The sequence below is a fragment of the Microsporum canis genome, genomic scaffold, assembly GCF_000151145.1.
Source record: "Microsporum canis CBS 113480 supercont1.5 genomic scaffold, whole genome shotgun sequence".
Taxonomy (NCBI): Eukaryota; Fungi; Ascomycota; class Eurotiomycetes; order Onygenales; family Arthrodermataceae; genus Microsporum; species Microsporum canis.
In genome coordinates this window covers 1444879-1464026 of record NW_003299165.1, presented here as the reverse complement: position 1 = coordinate 1464026, position 19148 = coordinate 1444879, and the positions used below count along the sequence as shown (strand labels likewise).

General features: G+C 46.7%; 6 protein-coding genes across 6 annotated transcripts in view; 4 read left to right on the top strand and 2 right to left on the bottom strand.

Moving 5' to 3' along the window:
• MCYG_05637 (nucleoporin nsp1) overlaps positions 1-871 on the top strand; it is a gene marked incomplete at both ends in the record, with an annotated part of 2107 nt that extends 1236 nt beyond the window's left edge. The window contains 3 exons of the mRNA XM_002845722.1: positions 92-377; positions 468-591; positions 662-871. Coding sequence (XP_002845768.1) covers positions 92-377; positions 468-591; positions 662-871 — 620 coding nt within the window. The remainder of the gene's footprint in view (positions 1-91; positions 378-467; positions 592-661) is intronic.
• Positions 872-1286: 415 nt separating this feature from the next.
• Positions 1287-1802, bottom strand: MCYG_05636 (conserved hypothetical protein; the record flags this gene model as incomplete). Its single annotated transcript, XM_002845721.1, has 4 exons — positions 1287-1326; positions 1386-1451; positions 1513-1578; positions 1672-1802. The coding sequence occupies 4 exons, from the start codon at positions 1800-1802 to the stop codon at positions 1287-1289; spliced, it is 303 nt and encodes a 100-aa protein (XP_002845767.1).
• Positions 1803-3075: 1273 nt separating this feature from the next.
• MCYG_05635 (3 family protein ArtA) lies at positions 3076-4135 on the top strand (the record flags this gene model as incomplete). The annotated part of the gene is made up of 5 exons (XM_002845720.1): positions 3076-3136; positions 3199-3505; positions 3564-3805; positions 3880-3950; positions 4013-4135. The coding sequence occupies 5 exons, from the start codon at positions 3076-3078 to the stop codon at positions 4133-4135; spliced, it is 804 nt and encodes a 267-aa protein (XP_002845766.1).
• A 3937-nt stretch (positions 4136-8072) lies between these two features.
• Positions 8073-8669, bottom strand: MCYG_05634 (conserved hypothetical protein; the record flags this gene model as incomplete). The annotated part of the gene is made up of 2 exons (XM_002845719.1): positions 8073-8268; positions 8338-8669. 2 exons carry the CDS (start codon positions 8667-8669, stop codon positions 8073-8075), a joined length of 528 nt encoding a protein of 175 aa, XP_002845765.1.
• Positions 8670-9440: 771 nt separating this feature from the next.
• Positions 9441-10651, top strand: MCYG_05633 (uncharacterized protein; the record flags this gene model as incomplete). Its single annotated transcript, XM_002845718.1, has 3 exons — positions 9441-9637; positions 9825-9879; positions 10286-10651. 3 exons carry the CDS (start codon positions 9441-9443, stop codon positions 10649-10651), a joined length of 618 nt encoding a protein of 205 aa, XP_002845764.1.
• A 6819-nt stretch (positions 10652-17470) lies between these two features.
• On the top strand, positions 17471-18973 carry MCYG_05632 (conserved hypothetical protein; the record flags this gene model as incomplete). The annotated part of the gene is made up of 4 exons (XM_002845717.1): positions 17471-17815; positions 17916-18170; positions 18213-18499; positions 18565-18973. 4 exons carry the CDS (start codon positions 17471-17473, stop codon positions 18971-18973), a joined length of 1296 nt encoding a protein of 431 aa, XP_002845763.1.
• Positions 18974-19148: the final 175 nt, after the last annotated feature.

Genomic DNA, 19148 nt, shown 5'->3' with positions numbered 1-19148 from the left:
CTAGGCACATCAACTGTAGGCCCAGCTCCACCAGCACAGTCGCGTCTGAAAAATAAAACTATGGATGAGATCATCACTCGCTGGGCAACAGACCTTACGAAATACCAGAAAGAGTTCCAGGAGCAGGCTGAACAAGTAGCTGAATGGGATAGAATGCTAGTTGAAAACAGCACAAAAGTGCAGAAACTGTATGGAAACACGGTTGATGCTGAGAGAGCTACGCAAGAGGTCGAGCGGCAACTCGCCTCCGTCGAGAGCCAGCAGGATGAGCTGAGTTCTTGGCTTGATCGATATGAACAGGAAGTTGAAACTCTGCTATCAAAGCAAGTTGGGACAGGGGACAACCTCCCGGGGCCAGACCAGGAGCGTGCAAGAACGTAAGTTATATTTCACTGCACCCCTTTCTGTTTCCTTTATTTGTTACATTATCCCGTAAAAGCATGGTAACTAACCGTGATGTTGTATAGTTATAAACTTGCCGAGCGCCTTTCTGAACGCCTTAATGAAATGGGCCAGGATCTTACTAGCATGATTGAGGAAGTTAACACTGCGTCTGCAACGCTAAGCAAGACGAGCAAGGCTGATGAACCGGTTTGTACTTCCTATGAATCCCGGGAACATATCAATAATCATATTTCAGAACTAACTTGATATAAAATAGATCTCCCAAATTGTGCGCATTCTTAACTCTCATCTCTCCCAGCTCCAACTCATTGATCAGGGAACTGCTGCTCTTCGTGCTAAAATCACTGCATCTCAAAAACTTGGCAACTCCATCAATGGGTTCAAGACTGGTGCTTCTCGAGGAGTCGGTGGCGGCAGCGGGGGGGCTGCCGAAGACTTTTACCGCTCTTATATGGGACGAAGATAGATTGGGGGTCAAGGTAAACTGTTCCTTTTTTACTTCGTTCATTGAATAACGTTAAACCAGAAGTTTGAACTTGAACGTCAGTAACGTGTACATCTGGTGATTGGGGGCTTTACATTGACAAATAAATACCTTTTCTTTTTTTTACTTTGGGCGTTTTTCAGGTAGAATATCAGAGGAATGATAATTGTTGCTTGTTATCCGGATATTAGCTTACAGCTGCTATCCTCTATGGTACAACGCGTTTTTTTTTTTTTCAATTTGCAAGGCTAGACTACTATCTCAAGCGTAATTTAACGGTTTGATAAAATCAAAATACAGATGCTGAGAGTGGAGAGGTAGTAACCACAGGACTATGTACTAGGGTTAAATGGCAGGTAATTCAAATTCGCATCAACCCTCATGACTAAGAATATACTTAGTTCTGTTCACCACCTTGGTTCTTAGTGATAGAGTCACTAGTTATAACAGAATTAGTCCACACACTCTAGGCAGTATAGCCGAGGGGGAAACATACATGTGGGCATCGAGCTCATCGAGGTGAGCACGCTGCTGCTTCAGCTTCTCCTTGAGAATGAGGAGTCTAGCAAGTGTTAGTGACCCTACTCCACCACCAATTGAACTAAATACTCGGTGTATCATACTTTTCATGCTCCTTCTTCTTCATGTAGAGGTTCTCTTCAGCAGATCCCTTCTTGGTCCAGATGTCACTGTATAAAAGTGGTTAGCGACTTGAGAGTAGAATCGGGCCCGCTGAGGCGTCCGCCCAAGGCACTGGAATGGAGTTGGTATCGTCTACTAACCCGCTATGCTCACCTCCGGGGCGGGGAGCACCGGTAGAGCCCTCTGTCATTCTAACGGCGGCAACGGAGAAAGATCGGGTAGCTGGCAGCCTGCTGGCGCGGAAAGCTGGTCTGGCGAGTTGACGAAACATTGTGAATCGGGAGGTCGACGTAGACTGTCAATAACGGGATGAGCGAGTCGATCTCTTTGGCATTGCACCCTTAGATGGCCAAAGGACGGGGAGGGGGAAAGGAAAGGCTTACTCGTTTGTTGCTTTGTTGTACGTTGAAGTTGAAGCTTGACGTTTCTTTTCTTGTTTTCTTCTTCGTCTCTCTTGGGTGGAGCTGGACTAAAAGGGACTAGCGTGTATAATATATCATGTGATTATGACGTTCCCGGTATATAGTTTTCCCGAAAGATCATGTGACATCTATCACATGACAATTTATGGGAGGCTGAGTATTTCCATGTACAAGCCAAAGCCTTCCAGATGGCGCCTATATCACACCCATATGACATGTTCTTTCTATAAATACTGCAAGGAGGAGGGGTAAGCATCTAGAGGCTTTCCTACACGCACCGTCCAGCCGTGTAGACATCTATAAATGAGGGTGTAAAGCACTCCTTACTCATCCCTTACCTAAGCAAGCTAAACCCGAACGGGGCGGCCAGGCATCTCCACCCGCTCCCCTTTGCGCCTTTGAACATCCAACAAAATCTCACCTTGTTTCCATCCACTTCCACTCCCCTCTGTTTTTTCCCCCAGCAACATCGCTTTCGTCCCCGAACAACTTCTCTCTCAGCAGTCTGTCTCTCTGCTTCTGCCCTCCATATCACTTGATTCCTGTTATTTTTCCTCAAGGTAAGCCGTCTCTCTCCCCTAGGTTATCTCTGGCGTCCTTGCGTTTGTTTCACTTGGGGGGGCTTTTCTACTCTCTTTCAATGCCCTGCCGCGCGCCAATCCCACCAGCACCAGCTGCAGTGGGAACGCAGCCTCTATCCATGTCGCATGCAGTCTACTGGAGCAGATTCTCGGTCGTGTTCGAGCTCTTGATCCTGTAACGTGTTCGATCAGTCCGGTCATTTACCTCTTGGGGGCCGTTTTTTGTGATCTCGGCTGACCGAGGGATCCTGGTCATGGTGGCATGCCCGGCAGCCCCCAGCAGGATCATACACATTCCGCTCTTCTTCTGGCTATAGAGTCGACAGGAGAGGGGGGGAAATTTCGATTCTTATTCATGTACACCGCTGTTCTGTGGCTGAAAACCTCCTTTAACCCCCTATCTCAATGAAGTCATAATCCCTTATTTTTTTTATCTGACCCATCGGGATACCTAGTTTCTAATATCCAATATCAAGGTTATCCATCCAAGCATATAGCATTATACTAACGTCAGACAGCATTCCAGTCCAAACCAGTCACCATGGGTCACGAAGATGCCGTTTACCTTGCCAAATTGGCCGAGCAGGCCGAGCGTTATGAAGGTAAGCGCATACGCATACATTTCCCCCTTTCAACCGAGCCACTAGGCTGACACCCACTTTAGAAATGGTTCAGAACATGAAGATTGTCGCCTCTTTGGATCGGGAACTATCGGTAGAGGAGCGCAACTTGCTGTCCGTTGCCTACAAGAACGTTATTGGTGCTAGACGTGCCTCCTGGAGAATCGTTACCTCCATCGAGCAAAAGGAAGAGTCGAAAGGAAACGAGGCTCAGGTTACCCTTATCAAGAATTACCGTCAGAAGATTGAGGCCGAGCTGGCCGATATCTGTGAGGATATCCTCAAGGTTCTCGATGACCACCTCATTGCTTCCGCCGAAACTGGCGAGTCCAAGGTCTTCTACCACAAGATGTAAGATACGATGCCTTCTCACATTGTTGTCAGCATCTAACAAGGCTCTTGTACTTAGGAAGGGTGACTACCACCGTTATCTCGCCGAGTTCGCTCTCGGTGAGAAACGCAAGACTTCTGCCGATAACTCTTTGACTGCCTACAAGAACGCCACTGAGGTCGCCCAGACTGACCTTGCCCCAACTCACCCCATCCGCCTGGGTCTTGCCCTTAACTTCTCCGTCTTCTACTATGAAATCCTTAACTCTCCTGACCAGGCATGCCACCTTGCCAAGCAGGCTTTTGATGATGCTATCGCCGGTACGTTAAATATGACTTCGATTTTTTTGCTCTCTACTGGTCATGTGGCATGATACTAACCCTATCACCTGTAGAACTCGACACTTTGAGCGAGGAGAGCTACAAGGACTCCACCCTCATCATGCAGCTCCTCAGGGACAACTTGGTAAGAGCTGATATTCTAGCCCTAACTTCATATCACTGCAGTACTAACCAGTCTTATTATAGACTCTGTGGACTTCTTCTGAAGCTGATCCAACCACCGAGGCTCAGCAACCCCAGGGTGCTCAGGCCCCAGCTGAGGCCAAGGAAGAGGCTCCAGCTGCTACCGAGGAAGCTCCAAAGGAGTAGATGGGTTAGGATGAGCATTTAGTTCTAGATCGGAGGAGTTCATGATGCTGTTGCCATTTTCATCCCCTTTTTACCCTCAACCCTCTCCCTCAAACAAAACACACTCACCGCGCTCATCCCCCGGTTTTTTAATTGATAATGTCACTTAGGTTTCTTTCCAACTTTCCCTTCTTCCAAGCTCTGCTACTTTCGAACCCGGAGGGTTGAGACTTTAGTGATGTATTTTTCTTCCTCTCCCTCTTTGTCTCTCTTTCCCTTGCCCATAGAATTACTTTCTTTTAAACCACATTGGCCCTCAAGGGACCAGAGGAGATGACCCCCACCCCCAATGCCTGGAAGAGGAGAAGTGACAACCAAAAAAAGACAGAAAAGAAAAAGGCCTAACAAAAACATGAAAAAAAAATCACCACAGGGAGAAAAAAAGTACCACTACTTCTTTTACCTTTTACCATTCTTACCTACTTACTACCCTTTTTCCTTTATCGCCCCTTACCCGGAAACCCCCTTTCGAAAGTGTTTTCCTCTACCAAAAATAGGTTTGATAGTATTAGATTTTGCGCGTACGTCCACACTTAACACTGGTCCAACGCGGCAGTTTCATATTTTACTTCTTGTGTCTGGCTTTTTAATATTGGTTATGGGGTAATTAGGTGAGGTACAATGAAAAGTATTATCTAGTACTGAGTATCTATTGATTCATCTTGAGGCTCCCCCTGGACTTTGTTACCGCCATAAACTATAGAGAATGCTTCTCTACCCACTTGACGGTAACTAGTTGGCCCAACTATGCCTCCGCTATAATAAAGAATATCTCCCCAACGGCCTTCTCCACCAGATCTTCCATCCCATCTACGGCGTTCACCCAACTATTTCTCCCTACCCGTCTAGGAAAAAGGGGGCTTCTTATACACGATCAAGATCTTCGCCGCTATCTAACACCCATTCGCGGCTACAGCGCCTGTCGACGCCCAATGTCCCACGTTATCTAGTCTATCTGCACGCCTCCTCAACAAACTAGTCAGTGTTCCATATTCAACTAGCTGGAGCAAAAGTAACCAAGCAGCTCCACAACTAGATGGGAATAGTATCTATCCATCTTGACTCGAGTCGCTAAATTTCGAGTACATGTTATATACTGAAAGAGCGTTGGTAAAGTATTGTAAGCACCCTGGACGATCGCACATCACGGTAAACTGCTGCTGGCAGGGATGCACATACACAGACATGGTAAAATGATATCTAGTTCCCGACTGCTCTCGAGAATCCGCGGTGTATCAGTACATATCCGTTTACACGAAACACGTCTTGGATCGCGCGAACAGGGCAAACGGGGAAGAGTGATGACGGCAGGCCGCATATAGCGAGGCACCTCCATGTATGCATGCGCCTTTGAGAGAGAAAAAAGAGAGAAAAGAGAAAAGACGGCGAGTCATATAAGTATTTACGCAAACAGGTTTGAATATGTTGAAGTAAACAGGTTTCTCTACCGAAGTAGGACTTTTGTCTCATACGTATGTATGTCTTGTATAGATGCTGTGTCCTGTTTTTATCTTTGCAGGCTGCATGAGTACCAGACTCACACATGTTCTACTATGTAATATGCATTTACCAGGTTAATCAAGGCCCATCACATCCCCGTATATGCATGTTGTATTAATCTATATGTGCGTGAATTATCTATAACGGCTCTCGTGAGCTTTCATTTAAATAATATTACTCTAATGTACTAGCCAAGAAAAGTAATCTAGAGCTCTAGATGGCAAGGGAGCCCATGGATGGAATAAAATACTATTAGAAAATTAAAAGAAAAAATAAAATAATAGAAAGGATAAAGCTTGTTCCTGCCCGGGATTCGATGGCCATTAGAAAAAGGATCCCATGTAGATTACCCTCCGACTGCCTTTAAAGAGACGTTCACAGGAGTAAAATAAGGGATAGAAAGTGGTTACTTGCCCCTGAACCAGACCGCATATGAAAGCCATTATAGATACAGGCACAGGTTCAACAATATTAAGGCAAGCTGAATAAGATGAAAGGGATGTTGAGTTGTGCGTTTTTGTACCTTGTGTCCGCGAAAAAAAAAAGCACAGTAAAAAGAAGAAAGCAGAAGAAAAACTTTTTTTTTTTCGTTTTAGTTCGTTTGGACCGAAGACACACATCTCCAGCCTGACCCAATCTTGATGTGGAAAATGCATGATAGTAGAGGAAAGCAGAGGGAGTGAAGACGCGGGTAGATGGAGTCGTAAGGTCGTCTGTCCCTACCGGAAAGAAGAGAGGAAGGGAGCTATGCAAGGGAAGCCGGGGAACAGAGAGGTAGTAGCCGCGGTAGCCAAAGGTTGCGTGCATCCAAGAGAACGGACCAAACACATCGTTGTGTTTAAGGACCAAGTGTGCTGCTGGGTAGCTACCCGATGACATCACGCGTATACAAGTACACGCGCAGACGCAGACGCAGACGCATGCACGCCGAGCCAGCAAAAAGACATCCCAAAAGAGCAAACGGGAAAAAGAAACGAGACAGAGGCCAGAGGAAAAAGGAAAGAGGGAGGAAAAGGGGGACAGAAGCAGAAAGCCGTTGGGTCTAACCCAAGGGGAAGCTTACAGCCCAGGAGAGTCTTCAGCCTGTCGGTCAGGGATATGCGTGGTTTTTTGTGGCGCTCTCGTTGACATGGCCGTGATGGTGGTTTGATCTGCGACAGGAAAAAAAAATAGTCATGACGTCGTGATCCGGGATCTGTGATACGCCGGCTACCAGCGATGGTTTGTTTTGGTGTCTATGCTATGGCCCGTTTTTTTCGTGTTTTCGTTTCGTTGGGCATCCAATCCACTGGCCGGCCAAGTAGAAGAGAAGCCAAGCAGCGCGAACAAGTAAAAGTCAGGTGCGCTATTTCCTCATTACTTCACCGGCCGGCCAAAATCCAGGGTTCGGCTTAGTCCGTCATTTTGTACTTTTTTTGTAGTATTTTTGTTAGGGGTATGAACCATGGGAAGTAAGTAAGGGGCATCACACTCTCGAAGGATGCGCAGAAGATGTCGATGAGCGGGTCGAGTCGGGTCACATGGTCTCTCAGCCATGGGTGTGAGAGAAAAACCGCCTTTAACCCCTTTGTTGTCTCTTCTTTGCCCGCCCCAAGAGAAGATAGAAAAGACGAAAAGGAAATAGAGAATTAAGAGTAAAATTAGGTCGTAAGAATAATGTCTAAAAAGAGTTGGAGAGACGTCCAGAAAAAAAGTTGACAAAAAGACGAATGGGGGTATCTTATATCGCGGCCGATCATTTGTTAATGAAAAATCAAACCCCATCGATATTCAAGACCGCAGCCAGAAGTACAAGCGTCAAGAAACAGGAAACCAAAAAAAGAAAAGAAGTTGAGCCCAAGAACAGTTGTCTGACCTTGATGGAGAAATAGAAGGGAAAAAAAAAAAAATAATTTCTAGCGCCCTGTTCTGTTGTCGGAGAGAGAAAAATATGTAGCATCATAGTGTATGGCATCACATAGCATAGCATCACAAGTCAGGCAGAGGGTAAATGGTGGCGAGAGAGGTGAAGTGGTCTGTGGTGACGACAGTTTCATATTCGAAAGGTTGTAGTTCAAGTGTGAGAAGGGCAACGGTATGTGGAGGAGGAGAGAGTGTCGGCTTATGCTAATGATGCTGTTTTGTTTGAAAAAAAAAAATTCATAAAGCGTAACCGGGTCATCAAGTAATAGGACAGGGGTGTGATGGGGAAAATAAAAAGGTGGCGCAGGGATAAGCCATGCTGCTCTGCCCTGTGTGTCAGTCATCCCTTGTCCGGCACGCCATGTGTGGACAGCGTTGGAGAGGGATAGATATAGTTAGAGCGGTGTACTATGGAAGGTGGCTGGGGCTGGAAGTAAAATAAAGTGCCGACCTTCACAGCTTCCGGGTTGAGTATGCCGAAGCGGTGACGAAATCTTTACTTCTGGGACTTCTTCCCCTTGCCTGCGCCGCTGGTCGAGGTAAGTTCGGTCTTTGTGGACATGGTCCTGGTCAAACCACCAATATAGTCCTGTAGGAAGCGATTTTCGTTCTCCAGCTTATCGTGATCTGATTTGACCTCATCAATTCGTTCAGCCAGCGCCTGTAAAGACGACTGCAGTGTCTTTGCTTGCCTAATATTCCGTAATCAGTAAAAAACACAAGAAGAGAACAAAAAAAGCAGCGTGCCCTGAGCAACTTACTCCTGGAGTGTATGTCTAGCTTGTGTGCCCAACTTCTCGACATCTGCCGAATTTCTTCGCGGACTCATCGCACGAGCATCATCTGGTGGGAACTCTTCCTTCTCTATCTCGATCTCAGGGTGGTCACGGGGTACAAGTATCGAAGCGCTGGGTTTTCTGCTGGCGATGCGGGGACGGTCTGCCCTCGATTTCCGCTCTGGCTCTGTATCTGAGGCTGAGGAAGAAGAAGAGGCAGGTGAGGGATGTGAATTCTCGTTGTCACGGTTGGCTGTGGAGTGGTTTCCATTGGTTGTACCGTTGGAGTTGCTGTCATTTGAGGCGGGAGAAGGCATTGAGCTGATGGGGTCTGAGGAGTTGTAGAAGCCGGTACCAGCAGCCATGATGCTGCAGGCGAGGAGTCGAGTTCAATGGAGATCCTTAGTAAAACGGGTATTGGTAGTGAAAGAGGAAATGAGCGGTGGTAGCTTCGAGTTCTTGGGTGAAACGAGGGAGTCCACAGCCTTAATATCAAAAGGGACAGTACGACTGATTTAATCAATGATAAGAGAGAGATACGGAGACAACGTCTGCCGGGGAAGGCCAGTGAAGGAGTATCCTGTCTGTCAAAAAAGAGGGTAATCAAGTATGTCCGTAGCAGCTTGCTGAAGCTTCAGATCTCTCTCTCTCTCTCTCTTACACTCTCTTCCTCTCTACCTGCAGAGAAGAAGGGAGATATGATCAAGAGTAGGAGGTGGGAGTGGCTTTGAAGATGGAGTCAAATAGACAAGTAAACGAGCCAGCCGCTTGACAGAGAGCGGACGGCAGTTTAGATATAAGAATTGAAAGTGAGGATAAATAGAAAAGGAAGAAGCCCAAGAAGTAGAAGTAGAAAGAAGAAGTAGAAAAAGAAGAAAGACGAAGAGCGCCGAGGGAAGAAGCCGCACTTTGTGTTGACTTGCTGAAAGAGCTAAAAGGGCGGTCCTGGCCAATCAGAGCACGGCTATAGTGGAGCCATATGAACGAACCCGTAACAAGCGTTACAGACTGTATTTTATGATGTAAGAGCGCGTTTGCAGGAAATACCTTTTTTTTTTTTTTGATACGGCGTATTTTGGGGGGGTGATATGGGTTTGTGGCAGGTTGAACAGCGAGTTTCTGGTGGAAGGATGACACAAAAGGCGACTGGGCAGACACGACGAGACACAGGAGGACACGACGGCTCTGATGGGACGGGGAAAGGCGGATGGGGGATGCAGACAGGCGTCTTGAAGGAGACGAGAAACCACAATGCACTACGGGACAAGCAGCTGGTCGTGAACATGTATGTGAGAACCCGTCAGGACAGAGGCAAGGTGCATGTCCGGTCACTATCCGGTCGAATAGTAGCAGGTTATAGCAGCCCTCGGCCTCGTACCATTTTCCACTCGAAGAGAGAAGAAGAAGAAAAGCTCCATATGTATTACCTCAACTTTTGCAACACAACAAGCTAACTAACTACACGTCAACAGATATCAGCGATGCAGGCTGGTCCCAGCTAGATGGATCATGGATCATGCATGGTGGGTGAGCAAGCGCTTCATCGTCTTGCCTTTTCTCCCCTCCATCAAAAATCCACTGGTCTTGCGCCGTTGAAGCGAGCAAGAGGAAACGGACCGGGTTACAAGCCTCACCGTTGGATTTTTTATTTTATTTTTTTTTTTTAAAAAAAAAGGACCAGCATATAATATAAATGATCTTTCCTGTTCTTATCCGAAATATATACATGCATGATATGATATCGAACGCTCCCTGTTCTTAGCCACATACTTTCGGGATGCACGGGGCCTTCTCATGTATCATCAGCATACTGACGCTCTCCAACGGCCGGGGGAAAGGGGGCGAACCTTCTCTCCATTTCTCCTTTTGCTCTCTCTCCCCCTTCCTGAAGCTCGATCAGGGACAGTGGTGCCATGGGGAAGATCGGTTATAGATATATGTCCGTGCTCTGGTACTGGTGTGTATCAAAAAAATATACAAGACAAATCGTCATATCGTCATCCATCCACAACCACACCATGTTGACCCCCTGTTGATCTACAAACTCTCCACCACTCAGAGACAGACAAATCCACAAAGCAACTCCAACTCTTTTGCCATCCATCCATTCCAAGCTGATTCATTCGGCCGTCGCGTACGGAGGTCCCAGGAAATCAATCCAGCGACTTCTTCCCTCTACCACAATTCCACCCCGTTTTCCCTTCTACTTTTTTCAGCCTGCTCCAGCACGTCCATGGCAAACGGTGTTATCCGATGCGCCAAGTCTGCTCTAAACTCCGCCGGCATGGCTATAGCGTAGAATTCGCTCTCCAGGCATGGCTCTCGATGTACCACGACAATCAACTACTTATGTCCTCCATCCCTAGTGTAAATATATATACACACGCTCATGTAGAAGGTTGCCCGTATCGGCCTTTCTTAACCTTCATTCCTGCCCTTCTGCAGAACATGCACGGTTATCTCTTCTTCTGGAAACTTTCTACGCCCTGTTGCTGGCGCTCGCGTTGGGCTGTGACTGAATTAAATAGGTAGGCAGCCACCTCCACCCACCACACCACCAATTCTATCCAGAGTACATTCAAAGTTGTTATAGTTTAAAGTATAAAAAGTCGAGGGTACAGGGTGGGGGGATCCTTGACAAGTACCCGGCTATAGAAAAGAGCTATTTTATTTTTTATTTTTTCCCACACTCTGTCCACCAAATCCATCAGGAATCGAATTAACCTGCACTTACTCTTGTCTTTTTTTTTTTTTTATTTTACGTTCCAAGAATCCCTTTTTCCTTCCAACATGGTTCTGGAAGATGATCAGATAAGTGATCTTCAGCAATATCAAGAAATGGGTGGACATCTTGCTGTTCAGCTCCCTCTTTTTTTCCTTGCTTTTACCCCGTACATGGTTAATCTTTGTTCGACTTGTTTTTTTCGGCGCTGTATTCTTGTATTCCTCTACCCACCGTGAATATGGAGCTCTCCCTCTCAACCACTCCTTGGGACCAGAGACGAGAAGGCAACGACTGGAGGTAAGGGCCAACCTTATTCAAGCAATTAGCTTTCTCTGTCGTCTGACAGCACGCCATCGTCTGGTCGATAAAGCATATTCCGTCCCTCTTGGGCGTAGTTTGAGCGATAAAAAAATCTGGTACTCTATGTGCTCTCCGTAAAAAAAGGGCAGAAATTTTTTTGGGTTAAAAGAGGGATTGGCCCCTTGTTAGTGTCCAAGTTTTGTGGATAGGGATGGAGCCTATTTTCGAGCGTGCTTTCCCCCCTTGAGAATAGTAGATTTGACCCAGGCATGGCATTCAAGTATGTTTTATATATCGATCATGCTGTTGAGAGATAGCTGCCTCTAGCTGAGAGCCCCAGTTTGACAAGTTATATAGATGAGGCGTCGTTGGCGTGGGGTTGAACTCCGGATATGTATCAAAGTGGCCTGTGAGGAAATTTTGTGTTAAGTTGCCGATCCATGATGTATGCTGATCAATGCTCACAATCGCAATAATTCGTGGAGTACATATCTAGTTGTCATTTGCTTCCCAAGCAAGTATATACTGCAGTTGGAAATTTTCAGCTGTAGGGGAAATTTTTTTTCCCTACCTCTTTCTAACGTTTTGAGAGAACTCGATCCAGCGGCAAACTGACTATTAGTGGCAGGTGATGATGCCCACCTCTCGGCGGCTCTCATCGAATAACTGGTTGAGAGTCGAAGGGTGCGAACAGACGTCAAAAAGAGCGGCAAATATGTTACATGGGCTCCGTACACCCCCTTACTATGTAATTAGCATTACTGCAGAGTAAAGTAATTTCACAGCTTTAAGACATTTATAAGCATCAGTTGAGGGACATTTTCCAAACCGATCAACGTCTGATGAAATTCTGTTTCGCTGGGCGAGATGATAAGCGCCAACCCAACCTGGCAGATGGGGTTGCCTTGCCTTCCTTTCTCCGTATACAAGTATACGACCTGCTGTATAGAAATGTAATGCCACCCCGTTTCCCCACCGCCTCCAGAGCCTAGTTTGCCCAATACTCACGCTGGCCCTGCCAAGCGGCCGCCCATGTTAAGTAGGCATGTAAAGTGAAAAAATAAAGTCAAGTTAAAAAGGCAGGCCAGCTTATCACCCCCGTGTATGTCCTACTCTCTTGTTAGTTCTGAGACGGGCTGGGGAGACGGGCTGGGGAGAGAGAGGTTTCTTCCTCCTTCGGGCCACTTATCCCGATCATCGTCATTCGGCTGCCGTCATACGGCGATATATACGTCATAAAAAACTGGAGCATTTCCTGACGATCGTTTGCCTGTAGCGTTCAGGTTGCTTTAGTACGGGCTTTTCCCGGGGGAACACGCCGTCTCGTGTATCAAATACAGCCATTCGCTAGCAAAAGGTACGTGGTGTCTGGAGTATGGAGTACTTTGAAGAAGGGGGGGGAGTAAGAAAAGTCGAGGATGAGAGCGTGACTCTGCCTCCACCAGGATAAAACCTCCTGCGACGAGCCTCGTGAGGCGAGAAGGCGAAATAGCGGTAAGCTGCCGTCCTCTCGTTCACGGTGACTTGCTGGCCTGGGGGCGTCAAGTTATGAGGTCGTGCCAGCCTAAATTGACCGGGGGAGCGATGCAAATAAAAAAAGGGGGGATATTATGATCGTACATAAGTAAAGGAAGAATGAAAAACTTCGCTGCGGTTCATCTTTCTCTTCCGAGAACGTACCGGAACCGGGTTTACATAACCCCGTCGGCTTTGTCATCAAGCGGGAGAAACACCTTGAAATTCCAAGTTGATAAACTCGCCGGGAACTTTGCTGCTTGATGCCTGGTCAGCCTTTTTGGGTTGTTTATCTCGCATGAACGAGGGAGAGGAGAGACTGATGTATCGCTACCTGACTTACTTTTCCTCGATGCGGGTGTTCTCATCGAAACGAAGGTGGTACTAGTGAATACTAAAACTACGTGCATAACAGCCTGCATCTCATCCTGGACGACCAGGCCGCAAGCCTGCATATACGCAAACGCACGAACACGCTCGCCAATTGACCGGGAAATGAGCCTAATGGAGTTAAACCAGTCATCCCACCATGCTTCCGTCTAGTGAAGCACTTGGCGGTTTTCAAATATATGCCATACGGACAAGGCGGAATGGATGGGAGAGGGAATTGAGAACCCAGGGGTCCAAGGGTGATCGAGCTGTATAGTCCATCAGGTCCGAAGAGGGGTATATATACACATATATATACATGCGGAGTATATTCGACCGTGGCTGTCTAAATATATACATTCATGCAGATGCAGCTGTCACCACGCGGGATCACTTTCCTGTCGTCTCGGCCAGCTACATCAACCATTTGCATATGTATACATATATGCGCTCCCCATTACAGCAAAGGTTCTTCCGATAATCCCTGGTACTATTTGGCATCTGGGCTGAGTTTTCCATGCATTTCCCGTCACTGGGCACTAACCACGTTGCATCTTCGGCAGGGGAGAGAGGAAGCTGCCGTCACCTCGTCTCCTTGTGCGGCCGCTCACTCCTCCTGGTTGGCTCATCGGTTAATGGGAATACGAACGGCTATTGACTCCCTGTAAGTCTCTGAACTCTACTCTAGGATGAGAGTTTGTCTCTGTATGGCATGTGCCCAAGGGTGGTTACGCTGGCTGGGACATCACCATTAGTGCGAACATGTGGATCGAGTTGCCTGTGTTTGGCCAAAACACTGTCCAATTTGAAGGGCTGGAAAAAGAGAAACAGATTCAACCCATATTTATTCAAATTGGAACCCCTCAAGAACGACGGCTCCGTGGTTGAGCGTGTTCTATTTCGTCAGTGTTTCTTCATTTTCAAACAAGGCTAGATAGTGAGCACGTCTCAGCGAGCTATTTAGCCGCAGTAATCTCATCTCCATGCGCTTTCTCTTGATATCTGCATCTGACCACTTTCCACGCCAGTGAGATGCATCAGACATGTCCAACATCACACAGGGTTGGAATCACTGCATTAGTTGGACAAGAACCGTCCATTATCTTCAAATCAAGACGACCGGATCAAGTAGACGGTTTCCTTCGAGGGTATTGCTCGCTAAGATGGAAATATGTGAATCATATGCCGTTTCCCTGTCCTATGTGACATAGCTATCCGGCCTGTTCATTGTAACCCAGGTGGTTTCTGTGCAACAGGATATTTTTTTTCTTCGAAGAATGCTCCCTGTGCTATCAGATAGGGACTCCCGGAGACTTTCTTCGTTGGCCTTCGCACATAAAGCCATGGGTCGCGGTGCTCAGATCGAGCTTGGTAGGCAATATCTCGATACCCATCCCTGGGAGGCTTCCATGGCCTAGCTATATATGCTAGATCTTGCGGAAAACATCATTATCGTGTATCACAAGGTGCGGAGAACTGGCATTCGCTTAATATCCCTAGCTGCAAAGAGCTGGTTACTCAAAGCTATGTTCCACCCGCAAGAAGCGGCTCCGTTTATGATGAAGCTTTGGCGCGTGTACATCAGCTTTTGACGATCACAGAGATACGTCTATACATGGCAGGCCAATACCAACCAATCCGAACCTGTCGTGCGCTGTTGGACAGACCCGAACCTTCCGAATGTGCATCTAATAGTTCATATCACTCTTGATCAAACGAACGACTGAAAATGTGGTGGGGGGGAGAACACGCAAAGGCCAGGCGGGAGGAGACGGAAGAGACACCGGAAAGGGGCGAGAGAGATTCTATGTCCTTCCATCTCTTCGATTATTGCTCCTCTGCCATGTCTCAGCCCGGATATGTTGCCCGCAAGGGTTAACTCCTTGACGCATCAGGTTTTTCTAGCTCCGACCTCCGATGTCCGGAAGAAGTTCATAAACAAAGCGGTCTATGCACTCTGCGTCGAACAGCGGGAGAGGAGGCCTGCTGTGTACGGAGTACCAGGGATCAAAGTACTGTGAGATGTATACCCCATGCGATGCATCAAGCCAACTATATAACAGTAATACAATCTCTCGCCTACTCCGGCCCTGCAGGCTAACTCCTGCGGGAAGCACATGGTGCGGCTAAGTGGTCATGTATACACCCCCACCCTGTGATCGAAGATAGAAATGACCAGGCTTACAGGCCAGGGAGAGAAATAACGAGTGCCTAAGCGAATGAGCACTCAATCGAAGCCAACTCTCAGTATCCACTACGGAGCCCATCAATATATTCTGTACGATATACGGAGTTGAAGGGTTAGGCTAGCGAGAATGTCGGATAGAAACGATGCATGACTAATATGTACGTCTCTCATTCCTCTTGTAGTAGAAGGGAGCGTGGGTGGCTGATATCAAAATAGCACCTCACCCATGGAAAGTCAGCGCTTGATTGATCCGTCCTACCGATCCATGCCCATGGGTTGAGATCTTACCCTTGCATGCACGATTACTTATCGCCTAGGGATGGTGATTTTTTGTTTTGATAGTAAGAAGCCAGACCCAATATCTTCTTTTTTTCCTTCGCCCATCGTTTAGTTAATTTGCTTCTGTTCCTTTTCTTTTTCTTCCCACCTTCTCTCCTCCCTTGTTTGCTTTCTTTTGCGGCCCAAGAACTAAAACTGGATGCGCCCTTTTTGATCCCTTGTTTCCACTTCCCAGGCAGAAAGAGGCGATTCCATTTAAAGCTTAGCGTCAGCCTTTTCGCTAGGCTTGGCTTGAGCTTCCTTCGGATCTGATATCGAGCTAACAGCACTTTCAAAGGAGTTTGGTCTCTCTCGCAGGAAATACGAACATGGGCGTACATAGCACTTGCAGATTACTATGTATGTCCTCTGTTTCTCTCCTCAACGAAGCCACATTCCTCTATGCTTGGCGCCGTCCAGGTGCGCGGGTGGGGACTGGCGTATACTACCAATATCTCGCAACCGCAGACGCCGCCTTCTGGTCATGTCCTTAACTACTACTGGGCCCTGAAAATTTTGAATAAAAGCCGCAAGCCCAAACTAATAGGAAGAGGATGACGGTCGAAATGCTCTCTCTCATGATACCTCGCTGGCCTCTGGCTGATTATCCGTCTCTCTGGCCTTGCTGTGTTTGTTTTTTTTTCTCTTTGACGCACCACTGGACCTGTTCCTGGGCCATTTAGATCATGACTATACCTAATGTCCCGAATACCTTCCTTTAATGTATCCTTTCATAACGTCACAAGGCTTACTGTGAGTGGGTTACCTCTCCCTTTTTTTTTTTTTTTTTTCTTTTTTTATTACCCGGAAAATGGTCCCATACCAATCATCCGTCAGTATGGAATACTTTCTGTTCACACTATCATCATACTCCATATGGCTCCAAATTTGGCGCTTTATCTCTAATCATGGCAACAATCTTGATTCCCCCTGTTTTACCTAGGTTGAGCCATGTCAGCAGAATGGACGATATGAATGCCGTCTTGGCTGCCAGCTTATGTCTAACCATTCCTCCTCAACACCTTCCTACCGGAGATATATCAACGTCACTGTGGCCATGACACCCAGGATTTACGAGGTTGTCTACCACGCTAGTTCTGGATCTACGGACAGCCGCGCCTTTGATGTATTCTAGACATCACAGCCCGCCATTTCATAGCCTGTATGCAACTAGATGATATCCCGTGGACCATTCATGACCGCACTTAACCCTTTCACCGAGCGTTCCGGCAACCAGTAGCCATCGAATTTCTTTTTCTAAGACGTTGCGTAGGCCCCAAGGCCGACCAATCTGCCACCCATCTTCTTTTGTGGCTTTCCCACTGGTTCGAATTGCTTTTACCATGCTATCAATGCCCCCTCCGCGGGCAAATTTGTAGAAGCTTTACTGGAACCGGGAACACGGCTCAGGTTCCAGCCCACCGTTTCAGTGGCTTTTTTTCTGCCTTTCGCTTGGGTGCATATTTTACGTTATGGGGGTTGGAAGAAAAGAACAGGGCTTTTTGTTGGAGCTTGCTGCGGGCATACTAGCTCATAACGGGATGTTAGAACTTGGAATAATGCCTCCTTTACATGGCATTTCAGCCATGTATTTTTATAACTGTTTGGATTGCAGGATAGATAAAAGGAACTGCCCCTTGCTGTACTCTTTTCTGAGACCCATAGTTATGGTTCATGGAAATGAACAGCTTTGCTCTATCAAAATGAACTTTTCCGATCAGTCAGCCTTGGATTTCGTGTTACTTCCTCACGAATATGGCTCTGTCTCTCATAGGAAGTCCATTCTTCCAAATGGCATCATCGAACATCAGCCTTGGGCACAGTTCAGTTGGGTTCAAGTAACCCTCTTGATTATGTTTCTATGGCCACTGATCGTGGCGAGTCTACGGTACTCTCGAGAGAGGCAAAGGAGAAAACGCTTCTATTTCCCTACCAGAGAGTCCTTCGCCAAGATGACAGTTCGTGATGCCTGGGCTATCCAACTAGACCTCATGGACACTGAGACTTCATCTATCTTCATGCTTGCACTTAAGTTTGCCATCTTCTCGGTAAGTTCAGATGCAATCACTTCATCCATGTCAAGTCCTTGCATACGTACATAATCCTAGAGCTATATGTGCTAACCTATATATCCATGGATATGTATAGGTCAACGGCATACCTTCCATCTCAAGCTTGTTGGTCAAGACAAATAAGCTCCCTTCAGAGCGTGTTCATCTTCGCTATTCTATGACTTCGGTAATGATAGCAGAATTTCTCGCCTTTCCTCCGGATGACGAGAGGGCATTACAGGCAATATGTCGAATGAACAATATCCACCAAACCTACCAAAAAGCAGGCAAAATCTTAAATGATGATCTACTATACACCCTTGGACTCTTCGCATATCTTCCAGTCCGGTGGGTTGGTAAATATGACTGGAGGGAACTGACTGACATGGAAAAGTGTGCTCTGGGTACCTTCTGGAAGGATATTGGAGACTGTATGGAAATCGATTACTCTGCTCTCCCCTCATCCAAATCTGGCTGGAAAGATGGTCTGCACTGGCTTGAGGAGGTTACCGAATGGGGTGATTGGTATGAACAAAAGAACATGGTTCCCAACATTAACAACCAACGTGTGGCCCTCTCCGCCATTGATATAATACTCTATACCGTCCCTAATTTCCTAAAGCCGACTGCCAAAAAGATGGTTTTTGCTCTCTTGGAAGACCGGATGATAAAGGCTTTAATGTATGTCCCCTACCAATACTCTAAACCGTATATCATTTACTATTCTAACTCAATTTTCAAAATAGGCTGCCTGAACCTTCCAAAGTATATAATTTCTCTGTTAACACCGTTCTCGATGCTCGGCGTTATATAGTCCGCTACTTCTTTCCACCACGTCCTTCATGCATGCGTTTCCAGCCACTGAGCCCAAAACCAGACGAGAATGGAAGATACTACTTACAAACCTATGATTCAAAACCTTTCTACATCAAACCAACATTACTATCTCGCTGGTTTTCCCCCACTGCAATTATTAGGAGGGTCCTTGGCCTTCCGTTACCTGGTGATGGTGGCAACGAGTATTGTCCTCGCGGATATCGATTGGAAGAGTTAGGCCCATCATGGATTCTAGCGAAAAAGAGTATCGAGCACGATGTTCGAGTCGCTAGGAAAAAGTTGAACAAGAATCATACCACCGGCTGCCCCTTTGGGTGAATGCTTGTTTGTGCTTCTCTCGGATCTGGGATATTGAATGGGTTAAGGGTTAGGGTATATCGCAAGGTAGGTAATTGGCATCTTTCTTTTCTTTACTTTCTTCTCTTCTATTATTATCTTGCTTCCCTTTCTTTCTACCTCTGAGGTATGTTAATTCATATACATTTATATCTGG